The sequence below is a fragment of the Medicago truncatula genome, chromosome 2 (assembly GCF_003473485.1).
Source record: "Medicago truncatula cultivar Jemalong A17 chromosome 2, MtrunA17r5.0-ANR, whole genome shotgun sequence".
NCBI lineage: Eukaryota > Viridiplantae > Streptophyta > Magnoliopsida > Fabales > Fabaceae > Medicago > Medicago truncatula.
Genome location: NC_053043.1, coordinates 14,176,014 through 14,195,851, shown reverse-complemented (window position 1 = coordinate 14,195,851; position 19,838 = coordinate 14,176,014). Strand labels below are relative to the sequence as shown.

The following is a 19,838-nucleotide window of genomic DNA, read 5'->3' as shown; positions in this document are numbered from 1 at the left end:
TAGCACCTTATATAAGTAAGTGAGGAACTCATTCTTTTAAATTGACAACTTTATATGGAAACTAGTAACATATAATAGTTACTAGATTGAAGAATCTTCTGACTCTTCAATATATATATCCATTTTTTCAAATAGTTTATGCACATAATAGATTCAGGATAACCCAACCTGTCTTGCCAACGATTTGTAAACTTCTGGTTTACAATAATATTTGCTTCCATTGCACTAATAATATAATATGTAAACTTCAAGTTTACAATAATATATGATTCAATTGTGCTAATCCATTTGAAATTTGAAACATGATTTGTAAACTTCCGGTTTACAACATTATGTGTTTCATTTGTTTTTGTCTATTTGAAACAATAATGAACAAAAAATATTATGTCAAAGTGAAGCTATACAATAAATATTATAAAATCTTTATTTATCTTTTGCATTAGCATAGATAGAGAAAAAGTTAAACACAAAATTTTTCCAACAAATAAGATTTTATAAATCATCAAATTTCTCACGTGAGTAGTTAGGCAGCACAAATTATCAATAGAATATATATATACATTTTTTTAAAGTTTGACATCTCTAAAACTTATATTATATGTAAGATCAAGATCAAATAAATTTATTTCATAAGAAAATATACATATCTAACATATAATATTTACGAGATAATAAATAATCTTGAAGGATTTAGAAGTACATAAGAGAACATCAATTCATAGAAGATATTTTCAAAAATTATGTAGAGAAGAGTTTGTGCTTAGCCTGTGATTCAAGCATTCTAGAACTCTTATGCAATAAAAAAGAAGAAAATCATTACCAAACTTTAATTATCTAAGAATAAGGAAACAATCTTGCATGATTTAATCCATATAATAGAAATATGATCGTATCATTAAAATCTTTAATATGACATTAATTTCCCAACCCAACTGATACAAGTTTATACTAATGGAATTTTATGACCTATTATTATATAGTAATATCAACTAAATTATTTTATGACCTATTATTATATAGTAATATCAACTAAATTAATTATCATAACCATGATATGATATTGCTATTGGTTATATAAAACAAATAATATGAGCCATATAATTAGAAGAAAAATTAAATTAGTTACATTATGTTTTTGTATCAGTTTGTTATTTCCAAAAAAGTAATATTGCTGTTATAAAAAATACCACCTACGCAATACATATTGATACATTAAACCATGTAACCGAAACTTGACCAAACAAAATCATGTAACGGAAAAATAAATAATTTTCTATATTTTCACAAAAATATTTAAGCGTGACATATTAACAACAATCACAACCAAATCAATTACTGCGCAATCTGCTTGAGATATGCATCATTATTGTGTTCTTTTGTAATTTTCAGAGAATAAAAATTGTGTTTAGAAGCTCTCCTGAGGAACTATACACAATCAAATCAATATTTTATGCAATCCTGCATAGACGTATCACGGTTGAATTCTTCCAGTAATTCATGGATAATAAAAATTGAATTTTTAAGTTCTTGATAATTACACACAATCAAATCAATTCTATGTGCAATACTCCAAGGATGCATCACTGTTCAATTCCTGAGAATTATTCATGAAGAATAAATATTAGCTTTTTAAGTTCTTTACAACAAATTTAAACAATAAAATTAATCCTCCAAGTCATCTTTCAGGGATGTAATTCTTTTGATGAATTCTTCTCGGATTAACAGATAATAATATTGATTTTTTCGATAATTAGACTTTAGAATTCTTCAGAATTCACAAAGAATAATAGTGAGTTCTTCAGGAACCACGCTTTTAAATTCTTCCGGAATTCACATAGAATAATATTGAGTTCTTCAAGAACTACATAATATTTTATAATATGAGATCAATCCTTATGCAATACTTTAGGATTGTATATGAAATAAGTAAACACAATAATATAATATCATTCACATAATAATGATTTATTGTATCTATAAGACACTAATTTCAATTGATGAAATTGTGTTAGAGCGTGTTATGAAACTATTAAAATAAGAACAAGAATAAAGAGAAGTAAAGAAGAAGAGAGAAACAATATTCTCTTGTGGTGTACAATTATGTTACATGTGGTCTCTATTTATAGAGAAGTACAATGATATGACTCAAAAGTTAAGTAAGGATAAGTACAAATAGATGTGACTTAAAAGAAAAGTAATATGTTGTCACTTAACAGATAAATACAAGGGTTTCTGGACATCCACTTATTATATTCATAACAAATAAATGATTTTATTTTATTTTCCATAATATGTTAAAAAGAAATTAAAACTTACACATAACGTAAAAAGAAAATCGTTGAAGTAAAAAGGTAGTCACATTTTAGACTATAAGTTTCCTGCCTAACCCTTAAACTACACCAAAAACTTTGCTTGAATGAACGGATACACAGAAAATTAGACAAACAATGTCACAAAAGCATAGACTGACAAAATTCTTTCTTTTTTCTTTTTGCTTGTGTTTTGTGGGTTCTGTATTTTATACACTAAACCAAATTGCAAAGCTAATGAAATACAATTGTTTGAGATTGCAGGAAATTGTGACCACTCTTCCAATCCCAGAACCACATACTGCCATTGTCACCTGAAACAGGGAAAATAAAGTTTAAAATTAAATTCCATATGACAAGTAAATAATGGGGAATTTAATCCCTTGTTACAAGATCATGAAAATTAGTGGACAAGGATTAAATTAGTTTATTGTATCAAACAAAATCTCCAACAGAACTTTATTAAATTCTAGGCCAATACCTCCGGTAACCATAACACCCTCCTCATTGACAGCCATTGCATTGATAATAGTTTTCTGTTGAGAGCTGCAAATACAACAAATAATGAAAATGTGTCAATTATTATAAAAGAATATTTGTCTAACCAATATCTTTGAAGCAGTATAACTTGAACATGAATATTAATTATAGACAACTAACAAACAAATACAAATTGATCTTGCTTTTGTGATTTATCTCACAGGAAACTATCTGATTCTTTATTAATATTGAAGTAAAGAGATGCTCAGCTGATGCTACCGTGTGTTATTATCTTTGCCTTCTGTTTTCTGGCATTTGTATTAGTTGAAGCTTGTATGGTTTCAGTTCTGCGTTTACCATTTTATTAGAAGTTTAGCGCTCAGATAGGGTTTCAGTTATGTGTTTACATTAATCATTCATTCAGACTTCAGTTGCATGGTCTTCAGTCTCTTTTTTTTGTCTCAACTCTCGGTTCCGGGGGAAGTGGGCCCTGGTAGTCCACAGTTCGGCTGCGATGAAACTAGACTTCCTTTTTGTTGGGAAAAAAGGTGTTTGGCAAGCTTATTCAAGTAGTTATTCATGAAGTAGTTTATTTTCAAAAACATTTTATAATGTTTATAATTTAAAAAAGAAAAGTAAGCCCTCCCCTTCAAAACCTTCAATCCAAATATAATTTAATTAGTGATGATGTATTTATCGTAATAATTATGAGATTTTCATTGTTTTTAAAAGATCAAGACAAGTGGAGAGAGATGATGCTATAAAAATGTAGAACATAACATGTCATTTTCTGAAGAATTTTTTTTTTTTATCAAATGGTCTAGTGGCTAGAGCTCACAGGATCCCCTGGCTTTAGGTAGTATCAAGTTTTGTCTATATAGAAAATTATCTTGCAAACAATTTTAATCTCAAAAACATAAATATAAGTGAATAAGCTATTATACTATTTTTGAATAGGCAAAACACTACCTTTCAATTGCACTATTCAACTTATGAACACCAATATAAGTGAATAAGCTATTATACTATTTTTGCATAGGCAAAACACTACCTTTCAATTGCACTATTCAACTTATGAACACCAACACTCAAATTAAGGAACAATAAAAATAAACCCTTCTCCACCATTTAAACACCGACATAAGCAGTGGCGGAGCCAGGAATATTGTAAAGCTCGGGCAAAAAAAAATTTGCAACACATTTATAGGGCGTACATAAGAAATTGCAAGCAAATAATAAAAAGTGTAAAGAAATTGCCCAATTTATAGGGGTTTATATAAGAAATTCATAGGGATTTACACAAGAAATTACAAAAAATTTGGCCCGGAGCTCGGGCGAGTGCCTGGGGTCGCCGGGCCTTAGAACCGCCCCTGGACATAGGGTTGTTGAGAGCCATGCTAGCATAATATAGTAAGAAGGTTCCGTATAGAATAGACCCATCAAAATATTGGTTCATCATGAACCAATTTTTTTCAACGGTTTGATTATGGTACCTATCCAATTTTATCATGGTTCACTCATAATAAATTTAAACTCCAACTTTATCTTCTGTCATTGTACCTCTCTTCTCTCTCCTCCAATTATGCAATAAAACTACAACATTTCTTCTCAATTTTTCACTCCTAACCGAGTGGTTCACCTTAACAAAAGCTCAATCCAAAAATTAAAATTTTAGTTTCTTTGTTATGAATCATTTTGGTATCTTGCGGCATCCTTAACAAAAACTACAGATTTGCTGGAATTTTGTCAATTTAAATTTGAACATTAATTTCTTGAATAACCTTTCATTATATAAACTGATAAAATCTTTGTAAGCTGGATAGTAAATCTGCTAGTTCAATGTTATGAATAAAATAAAAATGAAATAATCAAAGAGTCAAATGTTTATAAAAGAAAACGAAGTTTCTGTGGACGAGAAAAAAATCAGAGGTAGAGAAAAAAAACTAAAAGTTAATAGGGGAAATGGACAATTAATGTATAAATTTACATACAATTGAGATTATTAAAATTGGTGAAGCTGGCTTTACATACAGATTTATTTTTCGGTGAATCAATAGCCAAAAGATCATCAATGAAAGAAACTCACCTTCAGCTATAAATGGGTTTTCTGGACAAAGGAAGAAGAAAGTGCAATGAGAGAGAGTTGATGAGTTAAATTTGATGTTGATAGACTATGATAAGCTTTTGTAGATAATCCAATCTAATGGTTGAAATAATTGGTCCATCATGGACCAATACCTCAATGGGTCCAAGTTAAATGACACCTAGTAAGAATTTTTAGGACCTTCACCCTTTCAGTGACATAAGAGAATTGTACAAGTGTATAAGTTTATAAAAATATTTAAATTCTAAAAATTGTGTATATAACGATGCTTATATGATCTTTGATGTTTTGTTTTAGTCATTATAAAATTCATTTCTCCTCAAGAAATCATTGGCATGCACATATTTAACCATCAGAGACAAAACTTCTATGTTTCGCCTACATACATCAAGAGAGATAAAATTGTATTGAACATAATGTTCATGAACATTAGTACTGGTGAGAGAAACATAGCGATTACGACCAGAAAACAGCCTCACGTAAACATCTTCAAGTGCCGAAGTCAGTAGAGAGGATGTAAAAACATCGTCATCTGACATTCCAACATCACCTACCTCGATCAATCCGTTAGGAAATCGATACAACAAATCAGCATGCTTACGGAAAATAAACTCCATGGATTCCGTCCTATCTTCATGTGGGAGTTCGTTGAACAGATCTAATTATTCTCATCGTCAAGATAAATTAATCATCATCATTCAACTCATCATCAACAATGCTTCACATAATTCCAACTATAAATCATCAATTAACTTTCCTCAACAACGCAACAACAACTCATCAAATGCAATATGTATGTGGTACCATCAGAGCATCAAGCTCTCTTCGTTTAAAATAACTAGAGCATCAAGCCCTCTTTGTTTAAAATCAACAGAGCATCAAGCTCTCTTCGGTTAAATAACAGAGCATCAAGCTCCCTTCGATTAAAATGATTATGTGTTGACACAACCAATGCACAACAACAACGACGACTTCGCATTATGACATCTTAATTCATCAATCATGAACATCATATTCACCACATCATATATATTCATATAATAATTCATCAAGAATGAAGAACATCATATAACATCATATTCATCAACATATACATTTATATAATAAATCATCAAGCATGAACAACATCATGTAACATCATATTCATCAACATATACATTCATCAACATATACATTCATATAATAATTCATCAACCATGAACAACATCATATAACATCATATTCATCACATCATTTACATTCATACAATAATTCATCAATTATGAACAACATCATATAACATCATATTTATAAACATATACATTCATATAATAAATCATCAAGCATTCATCAACATATACATTCATACAATAATTCATCAAGTATAAACAACATCATATTCATCAACATATACATTCATACAATAATTCATCAAGTATAAACAACATCATATAACATCATATTCATCAACATATACATTCATATAATAAATCATCAACCATGAACAACATCATATAACATCATATTCATCACATCATATACATTCATACAATAATTCATCAAGCATGAACAACATCATATAACATCATATTTATAAACATATACATTCATATAATAAATCATCAAGCATGAGCAACATCAACATCATATAACATCATATTCATCAACAAATACATGCATATAATAAATCATCAAGCATGGACAATATCATATAACATCACATTCATCAACATATGTATTCATATAATGATTCATCAATCATAAACAACATATTCAACAACAATAATTCATCATACATCTTCGTAGAAACATAATAAATTATCCACAAAAGATTTTCATGTCAAACCAAGACTACTGGAAAGATAACACAATTATCAACAACTTTCATGTTTATACCAAAGACCAACTCAAAGCAGAAACGTATGAAATAGACGCAAGAACACGAAACAAAGCAGAACACAGATGCCAGCAAAAACCCTTAAATTCTCCAACCCAAATTCCAAATTTGATAGGAAACTCTACCTATGATTATTCCACAACCTGAACACCAATTATTAAACTAGTTCATCGGATTATCTACCCTTTCTACAATCAATTTTAGTTTCAAACCCTAATTCCACAACATCAAAACCTATTAACAAGTATAAGGATAAATCTTTTTTCAGGATTACATACTCATGATTAAAGAAGGTTAGTCCCACCCTTACCTTAAATTAGATGATCGGATTTTATAAGATTGCTTCACTTCTCACAAGATTCTTCTTTTCACTGACTTCCCACTTTCTCCCTTTTTCTCCCAAAAGCAGTTTCTACGTATTCTCTATTTTGACTTTCTAACCTTTCTTTTTATAAACCTAACACATTCTTCCTTACTCATAATATTTCTACACCAAATAACATAATATAATATAATATAATATGCTACTAAAAACACCAACATATAACACGAAAATAACACACATCACAATAAATTAAATAAATTACTTTAATGGACTCTAAACTCAATAAAATAATTAAATAAATAAAATAGGGCATTACACCAAACAGAACATGTCTATCTCCATCCAGAACAGACCACAAAATCGGTGCATCATTTGAAACAAAGTCACTCAACCTATATATCAAGACCCTGTTACCAGCTGATAAGCTAATAAGAGTCGGTCGGCCTTAGATCGTTGGTCTTCTTTGCAACAAAAGAACCGAATTCCATCTTCTATCCCGGCGGCAACTCAAGGTAATCCTTCAATCAGCTTTGCGCAGTAGCTCGACGAGACGTGTATATAACTGACGCTCTACCGAAAGTCACAGCCTAGAGAATGTATTGAACATAATGTTCATGAACCTTCGTGCTGGTGAGAGAAACATAGCGACCAGAAAACAACCTCACGTAAACATCTTCAAGTGCCGAAGTCAGTAGAGAGGATGTAAAAACATCATCATCTGACATTCCAACATCACCTACCTCGATCAATCCGTTAGGAAATCGATACAACAAATCAGCATGCTTATGGAAAATAAACTCCATTGATTCCGTCCTATCTTCATGTGGGAGTTCGTTGAACAGATCTATCACTGAACAGCGAACAACAACTCTTGAATTGCGCAGTAGGGTTCGTTGATAATCGGTCATCATTCCCAAGAACTTGATCCGATGGTCACGTAATAGACGATCGAGTTCTTCAGGGATAGGCTCAAAACTAGAAATCACGTATATCAGAATACGTGAATAATGCAATAACTTCAATGTAGCTGCAGCTGCAGCTGCATTTCCAGACCGTTTACTAGCCGAAAACCCCACCGATAATAGGTTGGAGTGCTGGGGTTAACTGCAAATTCCGTCTAAGGTCCAACATCTGTGTATTGCATGTTCACCCATTGATTAACAATTTCCGAATCGGAGGTGACTCTTACAACGAGCCGTCGACCCCAGTAATCATTATAGTGGCGATCCTCATTAGGTAAGTCTCGACATATTGACTGGTAATCTTCAGGACGTAAATCATCAGCCATGATTGTTTGAGAATGGGTGTTTAATGTTTGATTGGGACTCTTAGGGTTTGGGGTTTCAAAATAAGAATCGGAGGAGACAGGATTGACTGCTAGGGTTTAGCAGCATTTGGAGTGAGTGAGAACAACATGGGTGGGTTAATACTGTAGAGTCTAAGTTAAAAGTAACATTCTTTTTACTATTGTCATTTTTTTTTACTACTATTTCTTTTTTCGCGAAAATTGCTGTTGACATATTACATAAGGCTCAGGCACACAAGTAAAATACGCTATTGCAGTTAACTGCCAAGGAATTCAAAAACCGTCTGCAGTTAACTGCCGTGGAAAACCTCGGGAGTATACTGCCAATTTTTTTTATAAGAACATAACAGACATAAGAGTTTCCAAAACTCTATTATTACGTTTTTTGATATCCAAGGTGCAATTTCTAGCCATTCCAAGCCAATTTCAATCACAAAAACAAGTAAGTTTTTTGAATCCTATTGCATTGTTGTTTTTGAGCAATTTCAAACCATTCCAGGCCTAAGTGATGATTCTTGCAGCTGCATCGTAAATATAGGTATCACGGCAGCCGTTACTATATGATTTTCCTCCAAATCATCATCACCCCAGCGATGATCAACAGTTTTCTCAAACTCACAAGAAATTCCAAACTTGCTATAAAATAGATCTTCTAACTCCATGCTATTCTCGTCTTATGTAAGACACTCTCACGAAAGCGCAGTAAACTGGACGACCTGACCAGCCGAAGGCTACTTGGTCGAAGTTTGAATGCAAACCAAGTGTAACACCTCGTTTTCCCAACATGTAAATAATGCAAAATAATTAGAGTTTCACCACAACAGGATGTCACATTCTTTCTTCAAAAATAACATTTAATACAATAGAGTTAAAAATCACTATTTATTAAAACATCTGCTTTCAATAAACTTCAACAACGTCGCAGCGGAAAATATTTATTCTTTCAACAAGTTGGCATCAAGGCCTCAACATAAACAACGTAATTAAAATCCATTAAAATGGTCCAACAATAAATTCATACGACACAAGGAATCAACTCACATCAGCGGTTACTCCTGGTTATCTGCACGTTACCCACGTAGAGGCAACATTCAAACAGAAGGGGTGAGATTTCATATTCAATAATAATAAGTGTATAATTCATTAAAAGAATTTAACAACACATAACAACATCAATTCATCATAAAAATACTAATACACAATAACTCATGTGAGAGAATTCAACAACATAAAATAGCATCAATTCATCATTAACAATACTAATAAACAATATTTTAAGTAAGAGAATTCACCAACGCAAAACAACGGCAAATCAACATCATAATTATACTTCATTACTCTCATCGTCAAGATAAATTAATCATCATCATTCAAATCATCATCAACAATGCTTCACATGATTTCAACTATAAATCATCAATTAACTTTACTCAACAACGCAACAACAACAACTCATCAAATGCAATATGTATGTGGTACCATCAGAGCATCAAGCTCTCTTCGTTTAAAATCAACAGAGCATCAAGCCCTCTTCGGTTAAATAACAGAGCATCAAGCTCCCTTCGATTAAAATGATTATGTGTTGACACAACCAATGCACAACAACAACTTCACATTATGACTTGTTAATTCATCAATCATGAACAACATCATATTCATCACATCATATACATTCATACAATAATTCATCAAGCATGAACAACATCATATAACATCATATTCATCAACATATAACATCATATTCATCACATCATATACATTCATACAATAGTTCATCAAGCATGAACAACATCATATAACATCATATTCATGAACATATACATTCATATAATAAATCATCAACCATGAACATCATATAATATCATATTCATCAACATATACATTCATATAATAAATCATCAAGCATGGACAACATCATATAACATCACATTCATCAACATATGTATTCATATAATGATTCATCAATCATAAACAACATCATATTCAACAACAATAATTCATCATATATATTCGTAGAAACATAATAAATTATCCACAAAAGATTTTCATGTCAAACCAAGACTACCGGAAAGATAACACAATTATCAACAACTTTCATGTTTATATCAAAGACCAACTCAAAGCAGAAACGTATGAAACAGACGCAAGAACACGAAACAGGGCAGAACACAGATTTCAGCAAAAACCCTTAATTTCTCCAATCCAAATCTCAAATTTGATAGGAAACACTACCTATGATTATTCCACAACCTGAACACCAATTATTAACCTAGTTCATCAGATTATCTACTCTTTCTACAATCAATTTTAGTTTCAAACCCTAATTCCACAACATCAAAATCTATTAACAAGTATAAGGATAAACCTTTTTTCAGGATTACATACTCATGATTAAAGAAGGTTAGTCCCACCCTTACCTTATATTAGATGATCGAACTCTACAAGATTGCTCCTCTTCTCACAAGATTATTCTCTTCTCTAACTTCTCACTTTCTCCCTTTTTCTCCCAAAAGCAGTTTCTACGTCTTCTCTATTCTGACTTTCTAACCTTTCTTTTTATAAACCTAACACATTCTTCCTTATTCCTATTACGCCCCTCAGCCTCAATATTCTATTTTAATATATATATATATATATATATATATATATATATATATATATATATTTCTACACCAAATAACATAATATTTCTACACCAAATAATGTAATATTTCTACACCAAATAACATAATATGCTACTAAAAACACCAACATATAACACAAAAATAACACACATCACAATAAATTAAAAATATTACTCTAAAGGACTCTAAACTCAATAAAATAATTAAATAAATAAAATAGGGCGTTACACATAGAAGAACATGTCTATCTCCATCCAGAACAGACCACAAATTCGATGCATCATTTGAAGCAAGGTCACTCAACCTATATATCAAGACCCTGTTACCAACTGATAAGCTAATAAGAGTCGGCCGGCCTTAGATCGTTGGTCTTCTTTGCAACAAAAGAACCGAAGTCCATCTTCTTACCCGGCGGCAACTCAAGTTAATCCTCCAACCAGCTTTGCGCAGTAGCTCGACGAGACATGTATATAACTGACGCTCTACCGAAAGTCGCAGCCTGGAGAATGTATTAAACATAATGTACATGAACCTTCGTACTGGTGAGAGAAACATAGCGAACAGAAAACAACCTCACGTAAACATCTTCAAGTGCCAAAGTCAGTAGAGAGGATGTAAAAATATCGTCATCTGACATTCCAACATCACCTACCTCGATCAATCCGTTAGGAAATCGATACAACAAATCATCATGCTTACGGATAATAAACTCCATGGATTCCGTCCTATCTTCATGTGGGAGTTCGTTGAACAGATATATCACTGAACAACGAACAACAACTCTTGAATTGCGTAGTAGGGTTCGTTGATAATCGGTCATCATTCCCAAGAACTTGATCCGATGGTCACGTAATAGACGATCGAGTTCTTCAGGGATAGGCTCAAAACTAGGAATCACGTATATCAGAATATGTGAACAGTGCGATAACGTCAAGGTAGCTGCAGCTGCAGTTGTAATTCCAGACCGTTTACTAGCCGAAAACCGCACCGATAATCGGTTTGGAGTGTTGGGGTTAACTGCAAATTCCGTCCAAGGTCCAACATCTATGTATTACATTCACCCATTGATTAACAATTTCAGAATCGGAGGTGACTCTTACAACGAGCCGTCGACCCTAGTAATCAATATATTGGCGATCCTCATTAGGTAAGTCTCGACATACCGACTGGTAATCTTCAAGACGAAAATCATCAGCTATTAATTCATCAGCCATGATTGTTTGAGAATGGGGGTTTAGCGTTTGGTTGAGACTGTTAGGGTTTGGGGTTTCAGAATAAGAATCGGAGGAGACGGGATTGACTGTTAGGGTAATCATCAGTTACTATTGTCATTTTTTTTTACTACTATTTCTTTTTTCACCCTCACTCCTTTCATCCGCCCTACTAAATTCCAAAAATATCTTCGTTTGAATTATATAATCCGAATTCCTTTTTTTTTTTTTTTTGAATACATTGTATGAGTTTTGATTTTTGTTTTTCAACATCTAACAAAATAAATCATTTATAAATGATATTTTTAACAAAAAATAATACCTCCATAATTATATTACAATCTAAATCATTTATGCAGAGCTACAATATTTTAGTACACATTTATGAAAGTCAAACAAAGATCAAGCACAACACAATGTTCATACTTTGTATCAGTTTGTTCCCAAAATATCTACTGGGTATGAGTGAATAGTGTCTCTCCACGCAGTGGTGGTATCAGGCTTCACGTCACCTAAACATTTCCACACTGCACTGTTACACTTGAATCCACTTCCAAAGGCAATTTGCCACACCCTATCTCCACATTTCATCCTCCCTTTTGCTTCAATGTATGACAACTCATACCAAATTGAAGAAGATGAAGTGTTTCCAAATCTGTACAGAGTCATTTTTGATGGTTCAACATCCTCTCTCCTTAGCTTCAAATTTTTCTCAATGGCTTGTATAACAGCTCTTCCTCCTGAATGTATGCAGAAATGCTCAAAAGCCCTATTGAATTTCGGAGTATATATGCTTGTTCTTCTTCTTCTACTCCAAAGTTTGTGATAAATAATTGAAACGACATATAAGAATTGCTCCCTCCATGGTAAAACCAATGGTCCCAATGAAGCAATATTTTTCTTCAACACATCTCCACAAACATTGACTATGTTCTTCGATATCGATACACCTAGTTTGTTATCTGGATCCACATCCTGGTATACACATGCATAAGATTGATCATCATATGCATTGATTGTTCTAGCAATATGTTTTAGCTCATACTTTGCCTTATGCTTATCTTGAACCCTGCTTGACATCAGTATAGCTGATCCTCCCATTCTGAATAGACAATTAGTTAGTAGCATAGATGGAACTTTACCTGTGTACCAATTTAAACTAAGTGTCTCTGTGCTTACTATTAAAGCCAATGAGTTTCTATGAACTCTCAACAAGTCTTTTGCAAGACCAACAGCTATAATTCCAGCACTGCATCCCATACCTGATAGATGAAAGCTCATGATGTTGCTTCTCATCTTGAATTTGTTAACCACCATGGAACTAAGAGATGGTGTAGGACAGAAGATGCTACTAATAGTAATTACAATGTCAATGGATTTTGGGTTGATTTTGGTTTTTTGTAAAAGGTCTTTTATTGCTGAATACATTATTAACTCAGCTTCTTCAAGTGCAAAGGTTAGAGCTTTACTTTTAGGTATTTGAGCAAGACATGGAGGAATGGATGTTTCATCACTGAATCCAGATTTTGCACTGATTTTGCTTTGGAAATCAATAGCTTCTTGTTCCATATCATCAAAAAAGTTGTTCTCTTCAAACATGGCTTTAGGTAGTCTATATGAACTTGGGGGGCAAAAGCAGTTAAAATCAATCAAATAAATGTGCACTTTTCTTCTACATGCAAAGAAAAGGGTTGCTAAACCTACTACCAAAAGCACTGCAAAAAAATGGTTAGATGAGACATTAGTGCTCATAAGTTTTGCAAGCATTTCAAATGAGGAATACAAAGAGTTAAGTTCCATTTTTTGGCATTAGTTGAAGTTTAATTTGTTTAGGCTAGCACTTTTAGGTGTGCGAGTGAGGTTGATATTTTATGTCATGATTATATGTACTTAGAAAGAGAGGAGATTGGTCATGATGGATGTCTTGGCATGAAAAGAGAGAGTCCAATGGGAAAAGAAAAGAGAAAAATGTGGAAGGAAATGAGCATTCTTTTAGTGCTTTCCTAAATATAGGCATCATACCTGGTAACTTCTAGCTTGGCATGTATATTCCTCCCACGCAAAGAGCTCTTATTGTTTATAATTTTTTTTTTTTTTTGGGTCTATAGATGAAGTGGTAAAGACCATTGAAACTCACATATTATAAGATTCTGAGTTCGAACATGTATGAAGGTGTTTGATCTAACAATTTTGACATCGTCAGTTGAGCTAGATTTTATGGACTTTAATCAATTTTTTTTGTCCATGTTAAAATTGATTTGTGAATTAAAATTTCTTATCTTTCTAGTATGGTATAGTTATCTTTCAAAATACATAACATGACCAAACACAATGCTATCAACTAGTCCAAAACATAATGATACTGACAAATTTAAAACACAATGGTCAAACAAATACAGCCTAAAATCCCAAAAAACACACACTGTAATACTGAGAAAATACAACCAACAAAACAAATAAAAATAATTCAAAAATACAATACAATCAGCAAAAATAAGGAGGAAGAAAGAGCAAGAAGGTGAATTATTTTTATTTTATTTTAGGATTTAAAATTAACTTGAGACAAAAGTACTGTATGTAGAAGCTATGTGATTTTGATTGTTCAATGAAAAAAGAAGAAGAAATAGAAAATAAATAACTGTATGAGATTAAAAGTTGTTTCGTTGAAAATAAATTAAATTTCTTGCTCTTTACGGGACCAAAATGAAATCGTTTTAAATATGATAATTCCCCTCCTCTTTGGCATGGTATATTTCTTGTCCAGAATATATTGTTGTAAACATTGTCAACAAAAACATATGATTATTGTCTACAAGTTTCAACTCAACTAATAAAATTACTATATTTGCTTCTTTTTTGTTTTCAAGTTCAGATGGTTCAATTGAACACTTCAAACCCCTGCCTCTGATCATGTCTGATCTCCACTCTCAATCAACATTGTATTTTGGAATTGAATTCAGAGTCCCAAAGACACAAACATGAAAACATATGGACAGTGCAACCATATTTCAATGTTTACAAACAAAAAAAGTTAATTAATTAATATCAGCTATAATGACGTATAACCAACTCTTTATTGGTGTTACAATCCTTTGGCAATCATAGGATAGTTTCTTGTTTAATTACTTCTAACTAACTCCATGCATTTTAGAGTTACTCATTGTTATATGTAAAATTTAAAACTCTAGTTTTAAATTAGTTGGCAGGGATAAGTAAAGAATGCTTGAGAAATGCCTCGAAATTACACACTCTTAGTGAATCTAGAAGTTTAATCTTGTATGTGCACTCGAAGGAACATCCTCGTAGATTACAAGTACAACACTCGAAAGATCCTAATTCACGAAACATTCGAAGACTAGGGTCTTTTACATTCAAAATAACTGCCTCTTCAAATGCGTACAATTTTTTTTTGGAAAGTTAGTTAATGCAACTACAAATTTGTCAAGAAAACCATCATAAGTTAGAAATCAAAGACTAAAAGAGACTTGCATAAAAAGCTTCAAGTTAGTTAAAGGACATGTGACATGCATGCAAACATCGAGAGTAATTCCTTTCTTTTGCTATAAATAAGGGATTCCTTCTCCATTTTAGGGAGTTCCTTTCCCTTATGTTAACTTGTCTAATAAATTATATTATACACCCGCTCACACATGATAAACATCTCATTAGTTGTTGATCAAATGAAGTATGTACCACATTTACGTTTATAGTATACAATTTTCAGTTACTTTTTGTTGTTTGTTACTTTTCTGCATTTTATACGTAATGTTTTTACATAACTTATGTTCATCTTTATGTGTTTCTTGCATAGCAAGTATAAACTTAAAACAATAAATCTATCAAATTGAAACTCATAAGAATCTAACTTGAGTCTTAAATTGATCATCGAATTCATTTATTGAAGTGATATTTTTCTTGTCAGCAATAATATTTAAAGTGAGCATAATTATGTTGATCAAATGACTTCTTTTAGGCTTTGCATTACGAAGTTTTTGGTGACATTCTTTCTCTGAGTCCTACGGCAGAAACATGTTGGGTCTTCCAATTATCAGTTCAAATAACCGTTGCTTAGTTTTGGTCTATATTTTCTTGGGTGTTGGAAATGAATGTTAGACTGGAGGTGCCAGCTCGGTTGGGATCTCGCAACTTATAGTGATGCTTTTACACTTTAGTTCCAAAATAAACTTGATGATAAACTCATTTTCTTAATTACTTTATGCAATGTCAATACAGGTCGTTCCATCTTTCTCAATTTTTATATTACCTTTCAAATTTTTCATTCTTTTCAAACAAACGCCAACTTGTAGATCCAAAAAAACAAACCAAACTAAACCCAAGTAGGATTGATCATCTTCTCATTCACTTCTCCTGACAAGCAAGTGATTTGAGGGGGACATCCCTCTTTGCATTTTTTAATCTAAAACTAAGTGTCCAGAAGTTATTAATACAATAATGTGAGTTGAACTAAATAGACTCATTTGAAGGAAACAGCTCTATTCGTGTTTTCAATTTACAAAACTTATTAAACCTAAGAGGCTAAGACGAGAAACTCAACTCTCACCACTTCCCAATGGTAATGGTTTTTCTCTTTTCCAATTAATTAGTAACTCGACAAAGCATTGCAAAATCATATACCTTCTACCGAAATGTACTCGATGAATAAAACATGTCAGTCAACTTGTTTTCGTGTGACTTTTACAAACTCACAACAAAGGCAAAAAGGAACTGTGTTATTTTGTCAAAACACTGCATTTCAATTTCAGATGTTGCCCAAATTTTTACAGACATCCATCTTTAGAGTTGGCTACTACAATTTTATGTATCCACTGGAAATTGATTAATGACGTCCAAACGTTTAATAGACAAGGTTAATTTGAATAGGCAAAACTCAAAATAAAACCTTGATATTACGAGGTTTGCTATCTGATGTAACATGCTCTGCCCCAGCTCACAGTCAAAGCTGTTGCATGATCGCCACAAATGCCATGTACTAGATTTGAAGTGAATTAAAAAATAGGTAAATTAGAAATAATTCTAAGTAGCTATTTTGTAAATATTAAAGGTAAAGTAAATAATAATTGCTTACAATCATAACCATTGTTCCTTTTTGTAATAATTGGTATTAGAAATGATCCACTAGGAGGTCAGCATGAAGTGAAACCAGAAGCACAGCTATTACAGTTAACCCAAAAGCACATTTAGAAGCAGCTACATTGTTTAAACATTCGACTGAGTCGTTCAGCTTTGGCATAGGTGCAGATGTAGAAACTACTTGTCCTTCTAGGTTCACTGCAATAGTTGCATCTTTTTCCCTTATGGGTTCACTATCTTCAATTTGGGCTTGGCCTAACTCAACTCTAAAACCAGCTTGTAAGGTGAGAGATGTCTCAAACTTATGAACTCGTTTTCAGACCATATCTCATCCAATGTGAGACTCACACTGCAAATGTTGTTTCTTGGTGTCTTGCTGAGACTCATTCAATAATTGCTTCTGTTTCATCTCCTCAAGGTCTTACTGCTTGCAGAACATCAGGTCAAATTGTCCATTGTTACGCAGAAAAGGTACGATATTAACAATTGCCAATTGCATAGTGCATACTATCATTTTTAAGCTTACAGACATGACAAAGACCTAAGTGGATATGAATTTGATGTTTGTAAAGAGAGTTTCCCATTTTGGTTCCATCCCTTTCCTTTACGTTTGGCAGCTTCTTCTCTAAATGATCAGAATGTGTAACAGCCAAGGGCCAATCAACAATGCAACAAAGCATTAACTCTCATAAGTGACTACCAGTAGTCTCCACAAGAGCAACATCCACCTTCAAATTGATGAAAACGGATGCGATCTCTCACAATTATCTCTCTGTTTAATATCCTTGAGACAATTTTAATCCAATTATGACAGTCTTGACAAATACGCAAGTTCTTGGAAATCGTGATTTTTGTTCCAGGGCTACTTTTCAGAACTCCGTAAGCCAAAGCCAGCTTCTCGCTATGAAATGTTAAATTCGCCTCTTTTTCCTCTTCAGAAACATCCATCAAAACAAGTTCTGTCAAAGGTGTGAATCCTTCCAGTTTAGCTCTCTGCATCAAACCTTCCAGCACCCTGTAAATTGCTTTCATTTCAGCATGTGACTGATCAGCTGCATTAAATTGATGAATGCTGCCCCCCAATTCAATCCAACTCTTACCACGCTTTTTACGAACTCCTCCCTTTTTCATCATGTGTCTCACCCTCTCAGCACCATGCCAATTCTTGAAAGAGCAATACATGTTTGACAACAAGACAAAATCCCCACTCTCAAGACGGGAAATATTTGCAATAGCAAATTCACCAAGTTCTTTCTTTCCGTGGATTCTACAAGCACTCAAAAGTGATCTCCAAATAACAACATCAGGCTCCACCGACATCGCCTTAATCATGGAATAGGCCTCTTCCAAATGCCCTGCTCGTCCCAAGAGATCAACCATGGTACCATAATGCTTAAGCTGCGGCTGAATAAAAAATCGATTCTGCATCATTTCAAAGTACTTGCGACCTACCTCAACTAACCCACAGTGGCTGCAACCTTTCAAAATCCCAACAAAAGTAACAGAATCCGGCAAAACATTTTCCACCTCCATCCTTGAAAAAACCACAGTTGCATCCAAAGCATGTCCATGAATGGCCAACCCATTAATCATAGCATTCCAAACAGAAACATGATCACGCACCACACACTCAAAAACCTCTTTCGAAACATCAACCCTACCACACTTAGCATACATGTCAACCAACGCAGCAGTGAGTATATAATTAAGTTCAACCTTTTTCTCAACCATTAAACCATGCACCCACTTCGCATTACAAAATGAACCGAGACGTGCACACCCCGTCACCACAGAAGCAAAAGTAAACCCATCCGGCTCAACCTTGGCCTTCAACATGACGCGGAAAATACTCAATGCATCAAGAAAGCGCAAATTTTTAACATACCCTCCAATGACAGTGTTCCAAGTAACAACATCTCGAACAGGCATTTTATCAAACACCTTCTTGGCAATATCACATTCCCCAGATTTCACTAGGCTTTCAATCACCAAATTCATGTTGAACAAATTCATAACCCTGGAAAACACATGATGGGCTATGTTAGGTTGCTGACAATGTGCATAGGTTGATATTAGAGATGCTACAAGAGATGGGTATGTGGCATAACCAAGTATAATGATCCTTGCGTGAGTTTTAGCAACGGTTTTGGAATTCTTAGAAGCTTTACAGCGTTTGAGAATGTGGTGGAAAATCCTACAATGTGACATAGGAACGAATCAATTTGAACGAGGGAATCAATGATTTTGTAATGTAAAAGAAGCAATTTTCTTTGTCCCCTTAAAATGTGAATTTTGAAGATTATTAGTAGTAAAATGAACAAAGAGATGTGAAAGAATGTGAGAAAGGAACAGTAATGGTGAGGCAAGATTCATATATGGAGCCAAACATGTTAGCTCCGTGTTTTAAGAGTGACCATTGTGACTTGATCATCATCCTCGACCTCGTTGCTTTGTGACTAAACCACCTAAATGTTTATGTGATGTGTTTTGATCTATATTACGAAGCAAATAC

The 19,838-nt window shown here is 33.1% G+C and overlaps 2 protein-coding genes across 2 annotated transcripts; both read right to left on the bottom strand.

The window, feature by feature from the left end:
- Positions 1-12,554: 12,554 nt before the first annotated feature.
- On the bottom strand, positions 12,555-14,207 carry LOC25488110 (probable 3-ketoacyl-CoA synthase 21). The gene has a single exon (XM_013607770.3). The coding sequence runs from the start codon at positions 14,033-14,035 to the stop codon at positions 12,668-12,670; it is 1,368 nt and encodes a 455-aa protein (XP_013463224.1). The 5' UTR covers positions 14,036-14,207; the 3' UTR covers positions 12,555-12,667.
- Positions 14,208-17,144: 2,937 nt separating this feature from the next.
- On the bottom strand, positions 17,145-19,804 carry LOC25488109 (pentatricopeptide repeat-containing protein At5g50990). The gene is made up of 2 exons (XM_039830440.1): positions 17,322-19,804; positions 17,145-17,225 (listed from the first exon to the last, which is right to left on the bottom strand). The coding sequence occupies exon 1, from the start codon at positions 19,532-19,534 to the stop codon at positions 18,023-18,025; it is 1,512 nt and encodes a 503-aa protein (XP_039686374.1). The 5' UTR covers positions 19,535-19,804; the 3' UTR covers positions 17,145-17,225; positions 17,322-18,022.
- Positions 19,805-19,838: the final 34 nt, after the last annotated feature.